General features: G+C 47.0%; 2 protein-coding genes across 4 annotated transcripts in view; one reads left to right on the top strand and one right to left on the bottom strand.

Annotated features, from left to right (window-relative positions):
• The window catches only part of Crybg1 (crystallin beta-gamma domain containing 1), a 57225-nt gene extending 52152 nt beyond the window's left edge, over nucleotides 1-5073 (top strand). The window contains exon 20 of the mRNA XM_041653737.1: nucleotides 3697-5073. Within this exon, the coding sequence (XP_041509671.1) occupies nucleotides 3697-3785 (89 nt within the window). The 3' untranslated portion in view covers nucleotides 3786-5073. The remainder of the gene's footprint in view (nucleotides 1-3696) is intronic.
• Nucleotides 5074-5288: 215 nt separating this feature from the next.
• Rtn4ip1 (reticulon 4 interacting protein 1) overlaps nucleotides 5289-12355 on the bottom strand; it is a 41913-nt gene continuing 34846 nt past the window's right edge. For all 3 annotated transcript variants that reach the window (XM_041653730.1, XM_041653729.1, XM_041653731.1), the window contains exon 9: nucleotides 5289-5714. In XM_041653730.1, the coding sequence (XP_041509664.1) occupies nucleotides 5607-5714 (108 nt within the window). In that variant the 3' untranslated portion in view covers nucleotides 5289-5606. The remainder of the gene's footprint in view (nucleotides 5715-12355) is intronic.

Raw genomic sequence — 12355 nt, 5'->3', positions numbered from 1 at the left:
AGTGTGTAGAAACACAGTCTACTGGCTCCATCTATAGAGTTACTGATTCAGGAGGTGTGAAGGTGGGGCCCTCAAGTGTGCTTTTCTAGCAAGTTCCTGGGTGTTGGTGACAGTGATGGTTTGGGAATCACAGCACCACTGACAGCGACTTAAAACAGTAGGCGAAACCAACCTAAACGACATACGGCCCCTCAGCGAGTGGGCACTGTTGCCATTTTCAAGTCTATTAAGGCGAACTTAATCGCACACTGGGATGCTTTAGAATTTATTTGTTCATTATAGTTACTGTATTTCTAGCTTTGAGACAGGAAGTCACTCTCTAGCCCAGGCTGCCCTTATCTCTGGCAGCCCACCCACCTCAGCCTCCTAAGCTCTAGAATTCCAGGTGTTTACTCTGCCACAGCCAAGTGCCTTCAGTGATTAATGCACTCTTTTCCCTATCAGGAAAGGTTGTAGCAGTGAACTGGCAATTGTGTGGCCACACTATACTACCCATGCTTCAAAATCGCTGCCAGAATTTGGCTGAGTTTTTACTTTAGTGAGAGGTCTAGGCCAAAGCTGCCATTGAAAATGAGTAAGTCAGGGCAAAGACACAGTGATAACACCAGGGGCGTTGGTAACTGCACAGAAAGCAGGTGCTTTGCAGCCCTGGTGGTTCAGGTAGGTAGGGGTGGCGGCCCACTCACCAGTCAGAACAGACACAAAGAACCCAAGGAGCCCAGTGGCGCTCAGAGAGGCAAGCGAACAGACTGAAGGAAGGCAGAAGCAGAAAGCATCAAAACTTAAGCAGTGTGACTACTGATTGCGTAGGAATTGCACATAAAACTCAGTGGAACCCTTGGGTATGAGAAATGACCAGCTCTTGAGACCATGCCTCCTACACTGCATCTGTACACAGACAAGATGTACACATCCATCTCCTGGATGACTCCAAGTTTGAACCATTTGAGAACCTGACCCAGAGTGGCCTTTATTTACTCTGATAGGGCCTTTCCTGCTGCCTGCACAAGATAAGTTTCAAAACCACCAGCGAGGCTGGGATTCTAGCTCGGTAACAGAATGCTTGCTTCAATTCCTAATCGTACCTCCCCATTGGAAAGATGGGGTATTTGGGTAAATGTTAAAGGGAGAGGAGGGGAATCACAATGTTCAGTTCCCCCAATGCAGCTGAGCACTGGTGTTTCTCCGATGGGATTAATGTCCTAGGTCCAGGGCTGAGGTCACTGTAGTCCTTAGGGCATTTATTTTAGTCTTAGGCTCTGTGTTAGACACTGGATATCACAGTGAGGAAAATGGCTGGCTCTATTCTCCAGGGGACTCCTCTCTAGAGTTTTACTCTAACGTTCACAGATGTCAGTCCCACCTTCTGGAGTGCGGGTACTGGCCCATAGGTCTGTGGGTTCTCAGTACTTACTGCAGTAATGCAATAGTTGTTTTCCTGCTCCCATGAACTTGGTTTCTCAGAATGTGGGAGCATGGTGCCACCTTCTGGACAGGAGAGCAGGCTGCACGGCCAACACGTGGGCAAGAGAAGTACAGACACAGCTCTCCACGCTTCTGTACTTAGTAGGCGCCTGTGGTTTTCATTTGTTACCTACTAAAACTACAGGACTTACTAGATGAGTCTTTCTTCTTGCCTTGTGTTTGGGGAGCGAGTTGTTTTGGTATGATTCCAGACCGGGTGTCCTGTGACAACAGTGGAAGCTGACTCACGCTCAGTCTAAAGACATCAAAAGCCTGGTAGGATTGCACACTGAACAGGCAAATCAAACTATGGAAAGCAAAGAAACTAAAAGTGAACCAGAAGAAAAAGGATAACCCCAGGTTCTATCTTTTCTTTGTCCTTTGCAGGCCTTAAGTCTGTAATCTTTCTGCCTCAGCCCCGTGTGGGGTTACAAGCCTCCCGACTGCATCGTTCTACTATAAGCTGCCATTTAAGGGAATACCAGTGATTTATTTTAGTTAGGATGTAAAATTTCTTTCAAATTACTGCTCAGTTTTGTGCACCAAGAACTCAAATATACCTGTGGCAATAGTACCCTTCTCAGACAGACAGGCAAATGTGGGTGTTACCTCAGAATACACAGGTGACATAGGTGTCAGGACTGCCACCGGTAGGGGTGACCTGGCTTACATCACTTGCACACCAGAGACCTGGCCTTCAGGGAAGCGTCGTCTTCCTAGCTGTCTCTAAACACGTGGCAAAGAGAAGGGTTTTGCTTTTACAGCCATTTAACTATTCACCTGCCTTCTGCATCATTCAAATAGAAATGTTTTCTAAAAGAAAAAAAAAAGCCTAGCATGTTTTAAATTCTTCTCAAAGTCAAAAGAATTAGTCACATTATTTCACAAGAACTTTGTAGGTTTCGTGGTTCTAATGGCACCGGGTAAACACGGAAAGGATGTTAAGGCAACAGAATCCTGAAAATGAAAACAGACATTGTCTTTAATACTCTCTGAACTCTTGGATCAGTTGGGGTTTTTTAAATCCCTTTTTTAGTTATTAATATGTATGATTGTCTTACTCATATGTATGCCTATGCACCTTTTGAGTGCCCGGTGTCCTCCGAGGTCAGAAGAGGGCACTGGACTCCCCGGAACAGGAGTTGTGGATGATTTTTGAGCCACCCCAATGGTGCTGGGAATCGAACCCAGGTCCTCTGCAAGAATAAGAAGTGCTCTTAACTGCTGAGCCATCTCTTCAACCACAGCTATCTTGATGGAGAGTGCAGGATTTGCTGGGAGCTGAATGGGAGACTTGGAAATCTTCCCATTCCCTGTGCTCTGCATGACTCCTAGCTGCTGAGCACTATGGGTGCTGAGTGACAGGAAGCCCGTTCCCTAAAGAATGAAGAGATAAGCTCCTTCCCCAGCTACTCTTTCGGACCCTTTTCATGTTCTAAATGTTTCAAAGGAGAAGACAATCTTGTTTCTTTGCTTTGAGGATGAAACATGATTTTGGGACCAGCTGTACCCAGCACCCATATTCATTTCAAAGAGGTCCTTGGTGGAGAGGCTTCTGCTGAAGCAGATAAAGCAGATCAGACAGCCCTTTCTGTTTTAATGATATTTCTGCTGAAAGAGGGTACTGCTGCTTCTAACACTAAAGAACCTCCTGTTTTCACCAAGTACCCTTGGAAAGGCACCTCAAACATCCTGATGAGAGTACAGGGTTCTTACAGCGGTACTCCACGTTATTTCACACACCCAAGTTCCGAGCAGTGCGAGTCTTCTGTGTACTGTGCATGCATCCGGGTGTCATTCAAACCTGTAACCTAGTGGCAGCTATTTTCATTATGCGAGCAGAACTCATTGCCTCTGTCTGCCTCTCCCACAGCCTTTCTCTGCACTGGCATCACGTGTGCCTGCCTGTTCACAACGATCTCACATCCATGATCTCCCCAAGTACATCTGTACAGCATTGTTGCTTTTCCCTGATGCTCCCATTTCAGATGTGATAACAGTAGAGTGGCCTATTAGAGCTGGATAGAAAAGGGGGAGCCAGAGGCAAGATGGGCTGTGTGAAGATGCTGGTCCCCCAGATGGACTTTACCCACACCCCAGCAAGCTGACCTCGTCCCCTGGGTACCGGAACTTCTCTACAGCACTTTTGTTCCGGGTTCTCTCTTTCTTCCATGCGTTGGCATACTTCCTCCCTTCTCCCTGGCACAGTTCTTACTTTTTTATCTCATCCAGGAGGTGCGCAGTACGATCAAAACCACATCATCCTCAACACAGTGAACACAGAGAAGTTAACACAAGTGTGGGAAGCCATGGTCCTGTGACCCTGAACCGAGAATGCAAGTGTTTCCAGATCTTCTGGCCACCGTATTGAAGAAAAATAAAATTACAGAGCTGATGCACTGATGGAGGAGCCAAGTGGAAAGTGGACCAAAGGCTACGACAGGGAAATTATCTTTTTAAAGTCGTTTGAATTTGAAGCCAATAGTTTGCTGTTCTTGTTTCTTGCCTTGGGTTTTCTCAGTAACTCCTTAAACAGGTTTTGGGTGTAGATGTTCTAAAGATCAAGACCACGTTTTAACTTATTTCCAGAGACAAGGGGAGACAAGACCTCTGAGTGTTGACACCCGGATTCCCTCAGATTACTTGTCAGAAGACTTAGCATGGGAGGCTGCTTTGCCAGACTTCTGATCCACTGCCTTAACATTTACTGCTGGATGGCAGAGTGGGAAACTCCTATATACTCAGACATGTTCCAAGGAGTTTGGCGAGTATAAACAAAACACTATTTTCAGTTAATGTTCAAAATGAATAAATTTGCAAATGTTCATGCTGATGTCAGCTCATGAGCAGAACCGGGGTTATTTTAGTTCTCTTGTGGGCTGTCCTCGAATGTCACACAGTTTATTGCCTTCCCTACAGCTGCTATGGGGACAGTATTATGGCCTAATTTATTAACCCTCACTTTGTCACCTACCTAGAATGTGGGAGCCATATTCTATAATTTTGGCTAAACCTTGAGCTTTCAGCCTGGTGGTCCCAGGGCCACCAGCAGGACTGCTACGGATCTGAAGACAACAGGACCTCCCTTCTGGAAGCAGATGTGGTAGCGGCAGGCAAGGGTTACTTCTATAGCGAGTGAGGGAGAGATCCCGAGGGCTCTGTGCAGTGCTAGTGCAGAGACCCAGACCTCTGCAGGCAGTTCAGGAACAACTGTCCTGATGGACTGGCCCAGACTCTGCTGCTCAAACAGCACATTGTCCTTTTGAGCAAAACTGCCAGACATTTTCTTTGACACGTCTTCCTCATTTTGTTCTTATCACAATATTGGTGCTCTTGTCAGGGGCTGAACAGTCCACTTCTGCTTCACCTGCTTGAGCCTGTTTGGAGCCAACAGCAGGCAAGTGTGCTCATCTGAATAGTTTCTCTGCAGCTTAAGCAATACGTGCACAAAAAGTAGCATTTAGCATGTCTGTCTTCTTAGATGTACATCTCTGACTATAGGCCTTTTGTGTATGTTGCTAGAGTATGGTGGGGTAACATATCCTATCAAAAGCCTGTTTGATTTTACCTCTTGAATAAACTTATTCCTGGCTAGCCATGTGATAAAATCCTGGCATCAATTTAGCGGTCCTCTAACACAGCTGAGAGTCGTGGGTTAACTGCAGGCACTTCTTAGCTACCTTTAGGAGCGCTCACCGGTGCACTCAAGTAAAGGTACCTGCCACCAAGCCTAAGGACTGGAGTTCTGTACACAGAAGCTACACGGTAGAAGGAGAGAACTGAACGGTAGCCTAGCATTGCACATGTGCCCACACATATACACACAACAGAAAAACAAACATTTATTTTCATTATCATTGCAGAGGTACATGCGTGGAGTGGGGAGGGGGTCAGAAAGCAATTGTGTGGAGCTAGTTCTTTCCTCTCCTCCCCCCTTCATGTGGGTCCCAGGGAGTGAGCTCAGGGAGCTCCAATTGCACTGCCAGCACCTGTACCTGCTGAGCTGTCTCACCGGCCCATATTAGGGTTAGAAACATATCATGAAACTTAAAATCTAACTTGGAAAATATCTATCGGGGGCTAGATGTCTGGATCACAGGCACTCAGTGAGGAGACAGCAGCCCTGGCAAGCACATGTTTATTTAAATAACGTTAACCACAGTCTTTCCCCGGGCGTGGCCTCTTTCCACCTTCAGGAAGGCTTCTGGGACTTCAGAAAAGGGGAAGGTTTGTTCAATAACTGGCCGAATCTACAAAACACAAGAGACAACAGGTTGATAAAGAGACCTACACTTTCTGTGGTGACAGTGTCTGTAGATATCCTTCAATGCCTGTCTCGGGGGCTCTCTGCCTTGTGCTGAGGGCAGGGCTCCAGCTGCCTCTCCTCCTCCTCCCTCCTCTCCACTTTTACTGTTTCACCTTTACTCCATCTTACTCCCCAGTAACGCTGTCATTCCTACTCAGAGCCCTGCAAGAGCTCCCAAACCTGACTTCCCAAGACACACTACATCCTAGCCTCATGCTGCTTGGCATTTTCATTTTTTGAAAATTCTATTTTATTTGTGTGTGTGTGTGTGTGTGGTTTGTGTGAGTGGTGTGGGTATAGACACATGTGTGTTATCTGGTGCATGTAGAAATTAGAGGAAAATTTTTGGGAGTCAGTTCTCTCCTTCTGTCCCTTCTGGGTTCTGGCTATCAAAGTGGGCTTTGGATTCACTTCGTAAGTGCTATTCCACTGAGCCATCCCACTGGGCCTCCCTGTCATTTTCTAACGCTGTATGCTGTTATCTGTGTTAGCCTCACATCTGCAATTGTGCACCCCTGGCCTCACAGCCCTTTCTATCCCCACCTGCAGTGTGTTTTTTTGAGCTGCTCTAGGAGCCACTGAGCCCCCTCAGAGCCTGCAATCACTACAGTGAGCACAAGTCTGTGTGTTTCTAGCTGTGCAGGAAGTAGCACGGCCCTTGCTGCACACATCTCTGTGCTCCCCTCATAGGTGTGCACACACACGTAGTGTTTCCTAGTCTTAAACACGTGCATACATATTTACATACACAGAGCAGAAAGCATCTGTGTATCTTTATATATCTATAATACCAACATGTAATGGGTGCTTACTTAAGGCTCTAAAATGAAAAGCCATGAGATAGGAAGCAAGCGTCCTATGTGAGCTCTCTGGGTGTGGGGAGCTCCACTCAGCAGCCCACAATGCTTACAAGTTACAGGATGAGGAACCACCAGCTCAGTCAGCTCAGTGGCATCTGGGTAATGCTGGCTACCTTTACAGTTCCTCAGCACTGGGAGAAGTCTCCTGAAAGCAGGTCCAGGCAGAAGTCCACCTGAACGCTTCCTTCCAAATGTCTAGCAGAAAGAGTGTGTGTCCACTGGACACCACACTAGACTGCTTCTCACTGCTCCACTGACAAGGGTCAGCTGCCACACAAGGCACACACTGACGCACAGCCTAGACGACCCTTTTCCTTTGACAAGAGGTAGACATATTTTATGATGTTCGGATGTATCTGATGTCATGTCCTCTGATGTGGCTTTCAGAGCTCTCAGGCACCACACACTCCTCCTCCCATGAGCTGATGATTCTTCTGCATCCACAGATCACTACAAGCTCAGACTCACAGTAAGAGAGGAAGTGCTCCCACGATGGACTACCCAAGTTACATAACTTGAGAGTAGAGGTCACTCCCACCTTATGAAACTTTGGGTAACTGCACGGAGTCAGAGCCACCGCTCTCAGCACTGCCCAGAGCTGGCCATTATCATCTGCTGCTTTTCATCTCCACCCAGGAAGGAAGGGAAAGGAGCTGGACATGGCAGTGAGTCATCACGGCCTGAATCCTGGCCTGCCTTCCCTGGGTCAGCTGAGGATCTGCTCTCTAAGCCCTGCACCGAGCCCCAGCGATGACAGATGCTGTGGTATACTGCCTATGGAGGGTGTCACTAACTGATAGTCCCCAGCACACTGAGTAGGCCCTCAGATCCTTCCACAACACCGCAGGAACACATTCAGAGCTGACCTGAGCTGCCTTCTCTGCTAATAGAAAGAAGGCACTTGGGCTGTTCCAGCACTCTCCTTAGAGCTCCAGGATGCTGTGTACTAGATGCCATTTAACTGGTAAATGAATGACCCACGCCCACACTTCAAACACATCCTCCACTGACTCTCGGTACAGTGGTCTCAGACTCTGGATTGCTCTGCGTAAGTTCCAGAGAGGCATGCACACTTCCGCAGGAGTCCTGGGCCTTTCTGCTGACTCTCACGTACCGAGGCTGCCACCATATATGCTCTCAGCCTACCAGGTTCACTACACCTCTCCCTGCAAAGCACCAGCCTAGCACAGTACACAAAGCAGACTCCACCCAGAACACACAGCCTGAGCCGTCATGCCAGGCTCCCTTCAGAGCTCTCTGCCGGAGCCACAGAGCCAACTTGCTGACTGGACCACTGCAGCGGCTGCACACTTTAATCTGGCTGGGCAGGCCCTTTGTGACAAAGAGCCCGAGAGGGCTGACTGTGGCATAATGAGTCATTCAGCAATTCCTGTAAGTGACAATGAGAAGAAAAGGGGGGAGGGTGGCCTTCAAATTACAGTCAGGATATGTGAGTACAGGGAGATTAACTGGATCATGAGACAGTGTCTACGCACAGCCTCACGCTGGACCTAGAATGCGTGCTTGTGAAAGAGAAAGGGATCAGAGTTAAACTCCAGAGGGGGGAAAAGGTTACTCACAGTGAAGTGGGGACGTTTATGTGATGACATTGCTGTAGTCCACTTGGCATGCGGAGCCCTGTTATAAATCAGGCAGGCGCAAGGCCACACTTCTCGCTGCACAGACACCCGGGGATCCCAGGTGGTCAATCAGTAACCACCCACAGCAGCAGCCCTTATTCGGTGTGGGAGGCAAGTGTGGGGTCTCCAGAGTGCACCTCCCCTGCCTTAAACAGGACTGGGATATAGCACTTGTTGCCTGGCACCCCTTCTTTAACACAGGGACAAGAACATCACCCTTCCCAAGTATGACCACCTTTCAACAGCACTGCTGTTTACAGCCACTGGGCACGCCTCTGAGGGGCAGCTAAGAGCTAGAGGGGATGAGCATCTGAGCTAAGCTGCTGAACAGAACAGGACGCTGAAACTAAGCAGTTGTGTGGTTCACACAAAGCCGGAGCTTGCAGGAGAACAGCCAAAGTGAGGACCTGGGATACCTGACTATACTGCCCAATGGGACGAAGGTGGTCTGGGAGTCAGTCTGTCCCCATTTCCCTAAGCTCCTCATCCTCATCCTCTACAGCACAGCTCCCAGGCACAGAAGCTGCAGAAATCAGAAGGTGAGGTACATGAGGATGAACCAACAGATGCAGACACCATGGAAGATTCAAGAGTTCCTGGTTTAAGTCCAAATCCACATCTCTGCCAATGGGCACTAGGACCACAGTCCCAGAGCCCTCTCTGGGAGTTATACCCCAGTTTCTGTTAGGCCTGTCAATATAAGGGAGGAAGGTAACTCAAAACCCCCAGAGCTGAGAAGACAGCAAAAGGAAGAGGTGAGGTTTGTTCTAGTTGGGTCTTTTTTGGGTACTTCCTGAGTCCACAAAGTAACATTAAAACTGGAAGATGGGTGTGGGACAGATGAGGGATGGTGGATGAAGGTGTGCTCTGAGATATTAAATGTACCCATCAGAAGAGATTCCAGGAAGCACTCCTTTCCAACCATGGGAGTGGAGGAACTCGGTATCGTTCTCATGGAAAAAAACCTCAAGACTCGCTTAGAAAAAATCAGAAAAGTCAGGCATGATGGTCACACATGTGACCCCAGAGCCAGGGGCTAGACATGAAAGCACTAAGCCTCTGAGACTAGCCTGGGCTACAAAGCGAGGCCTAGAACCTTCTTTCAAAAGAAAACAAAAAGGGGAAAAAATTAAAAGGAATTCAGAAGCATTAAGGCTGCGATGAGATGCTGAAATACCAGGCTTGCTAACTCTCCTCTAGTGGTTCTCATGACCTGTTCTCAAACTACCGTATTCTCCCTATGGAGCAGGATCCAGCTGAGTATGAAGCTTGAAGCCTGGCCTCCAAGAGGGGCTGGAAGTCATCTACCTCCCAGCTCAGTGCACTCCCTTTCGCAGCTGTATGGCTAATACAGTGGCCTCTAAGTACATGTGACTAGTTCAAATTTAATCAAGAGAGTAACCAAAATGGAAAAGTCAGTCTCCTGGCTACACTGGCCACATTTCTAATACTCAGCAGTCACAAATGGTTTAGTGGCTACCTGCTGACCGAGAGGATGGACAATTCCACCACCAGAGAAAGAGCTAGTGGACAATGCTGACGAGGAGGTTAACTATTCACAGCAGACCTGGGAAACAGAGCACTAGGAGTCCTCAGCAGATGGTACAGACTGAACTCAAGCAGTGGAAATAAAGAAATAGCAAACTCTGGGAAGACAACACTGATGCTCAACCAAACCTGAATGGTCAACTACAATTCCGAAGAGACCTGTGAACATTAAGTACACGACAAAAGGGTTTTTAAAATGTCATGAAGAAGCCAGGCATGCTGGTGCAGGAGGCTGAATCTCTGTGAGTTCGATGCCAGCCAGAGCTACATAGTGAATTCCAGGAAAGCCAAGACTACATTGAGAGACCCTTTCTCAAAAACCAAAAGCAAACAAAATATTGTGTGAAGAATACATTGTGCAAATAAGGATATGCAAAATGGTTAAAAGGGCCAGGTATGGTGCAGGCCTTTAATCTCTGAATTTGATACTACCTAGTTTACATAGAGAGTTCTAGGTCAGTCAGGGCTACCTATCAAGACCTTGTCCTAATCAATCAATCAATCAGTAGGAACTAGGTAGGTGGCTCATGCCTGTTATCCCATCCACTCATACAGCTAAAGTAAGAGGATCACTTGAGCCTAGGAACTCAAGGCTAGGAAGTATTTTTAATAATCATAATAATCATAATGAAATAAAACGTCTTTCTTCCAGTCATCTGGTTTCCTTCCTCAAGAACAACCAACATTCCAAGAGGGCCGTGCATCAGATCAGTCAGAATACTGACTACCTGAAACATTCACACCCGAATTCCCTAGGCCTGTGACAAAAAGTGGCAAAAGGCTTTGCAGACATGATTAGGGTAAGGGTGCCCAAAGCAGATCACCTCGGGTCAATGAAGTAGAATCGTAGGATTCTTAAAAAGAATAAGGCAGGTCTCAGAAGCCTGTGGCCACTAAACCCTACCGATGGCAAGCAAGCAATCCTGCCTCCAGGAGGAACCCAGATCTGCCAGACCATTTTAAACTACCGACTTTCAAGATCATAAAATAATAAATGTGTGTTACTTTACACCATTGTGTTTGTGGTAGTTTGTTTCAATCAGAAGCTAATGTGCATACATAAACAAATGTAAATCAATATTTTCCCCCAATACAGAGTCTTAGCAGCATCTGCCTACTGAGGACAGTAGAGAGGTACCAAGGTTTCTCTTTCTAACCCATGCTAACCAATGGTATAAACACATCTTACTTTTTGTTACAGCTTTTCATTCCCAACCAAAAATGGTCTGCTAAATAGTGTAAAAACAGGAAATGCTTATTGTGCTCAGGATTTCTCCTAAGCCTGCCACGGAGCTGCAGGTCCACATAGACCTTCTGAGCAGTCCTTTACACTTCGTGCTTACAGAGCTGCAGGTCCACACAGACCTTCTGAGCAGTCCTTTACACTCCGTGCTTACAGAACTGCTGGTCCACACAGACCTTCTGAGCAGCCCTTTACACTCTGTGCTAGTAATCAATGATCCTTCGAGATGACCAGAATAGCGGTTTTCACACCGATGTCTGAGAGCCCAGGTTCCTCAGCAGTGGGAGCAATTGCAGGAAGAGGAAACACTAGCAGGAAAGGCTGCTCTCTGCCATCCCGCCACCTGCACAGGGTTCCTCTCTGCCTTTTCCATATATGACCAAGTTTTTATGGTTACTGCCAAGTTAACTATGTGCCTAGGAAAAGGATCAGGAAACTTTTTTTGTTTTTTGTTTGTTCGTTTTTTGAGAGAGGGTTTCTCCATATAGCAGCCTTGGCTGTCCTAGAACTCACTCTGTAAACCAGGCTATCCTCAAACTCACAAAGATCTGCTTGCCTCTGCCCCTGAGTACTGGAATTAAAAGTGTACACTACCACCACCCAGCTAGGATCAGGAAACTTTTTTCTCTTATTTTTCTCATTTAGGGTTAGGAAGCTTACAACTCCTCTCTGTCTTGAATTTTTTCTAATGTCCTGAATGTTTCTTCTAAAGACAGTGTCTCATATTATAGCCCAGGCTGGTTGTAGCAAAGTTAGGGTCAGGGTTAAGGTTTCTCCCATCTGGCACTGAAACAGGAATAAGCTACACCATATCACTGCTTTCTTAGCAGACTTTCAGTAATACACTTAATAGTGAATAGTGTTGTGGGCCATACATGGTCTACAGTTTTTGTTTTGTATTGTATTGTATAGGTTTGATGGCTGGAGAGATGGCTCAGCTATCAGAAGCACTGGCTGGTCTTCCAGAAGACCCAGGTCTACTCCTAATATCAACAGGGCCACTCACAGCTGTCCACAGCTCCAGTTCCAGAGGACTTGATGCCATCTTATGGCCTGCACATGTACCAGACACATAAGTAATACATAGATATACATGCAGGTAAATAGCCATACTCATAAAAAATAAAATAAAAACATAAAACCTGGGGCTGGGGAGATGGACCAGGAGGTAAAAGTAGGCTCTGTCACAAGGACCTGAGTTCAGAGTCCAGTCACCCATGCAAACAGCCAGGCATGATCACATCACCTATAACCCAGCTCTGGGGGGAAGGCATGTGGAAGCAGAGACAGGTAG

The sequence above is a fragment of the Microtus oregoni genome, unplaced genomic scaffold (genome assembly GCF_018167655.1).
Source record: "Microtus oregoni isolate MIOR12 unplaced genomic scaffold, Mior012 000006F_ref0000085, whole genome shotgun sequence".
NCBI classification, from domain to species: Eukaryota; Metazoa; Chordata; class Mammalia; order Rodentia; family Cricetidae; genus Microtus; species Microtus oregoni.
The sequence above is the reverse complement of the archived record's forward strand: the minus strand, read 5'-3'. Positions and strand labels throughout refer to the sequence as shown.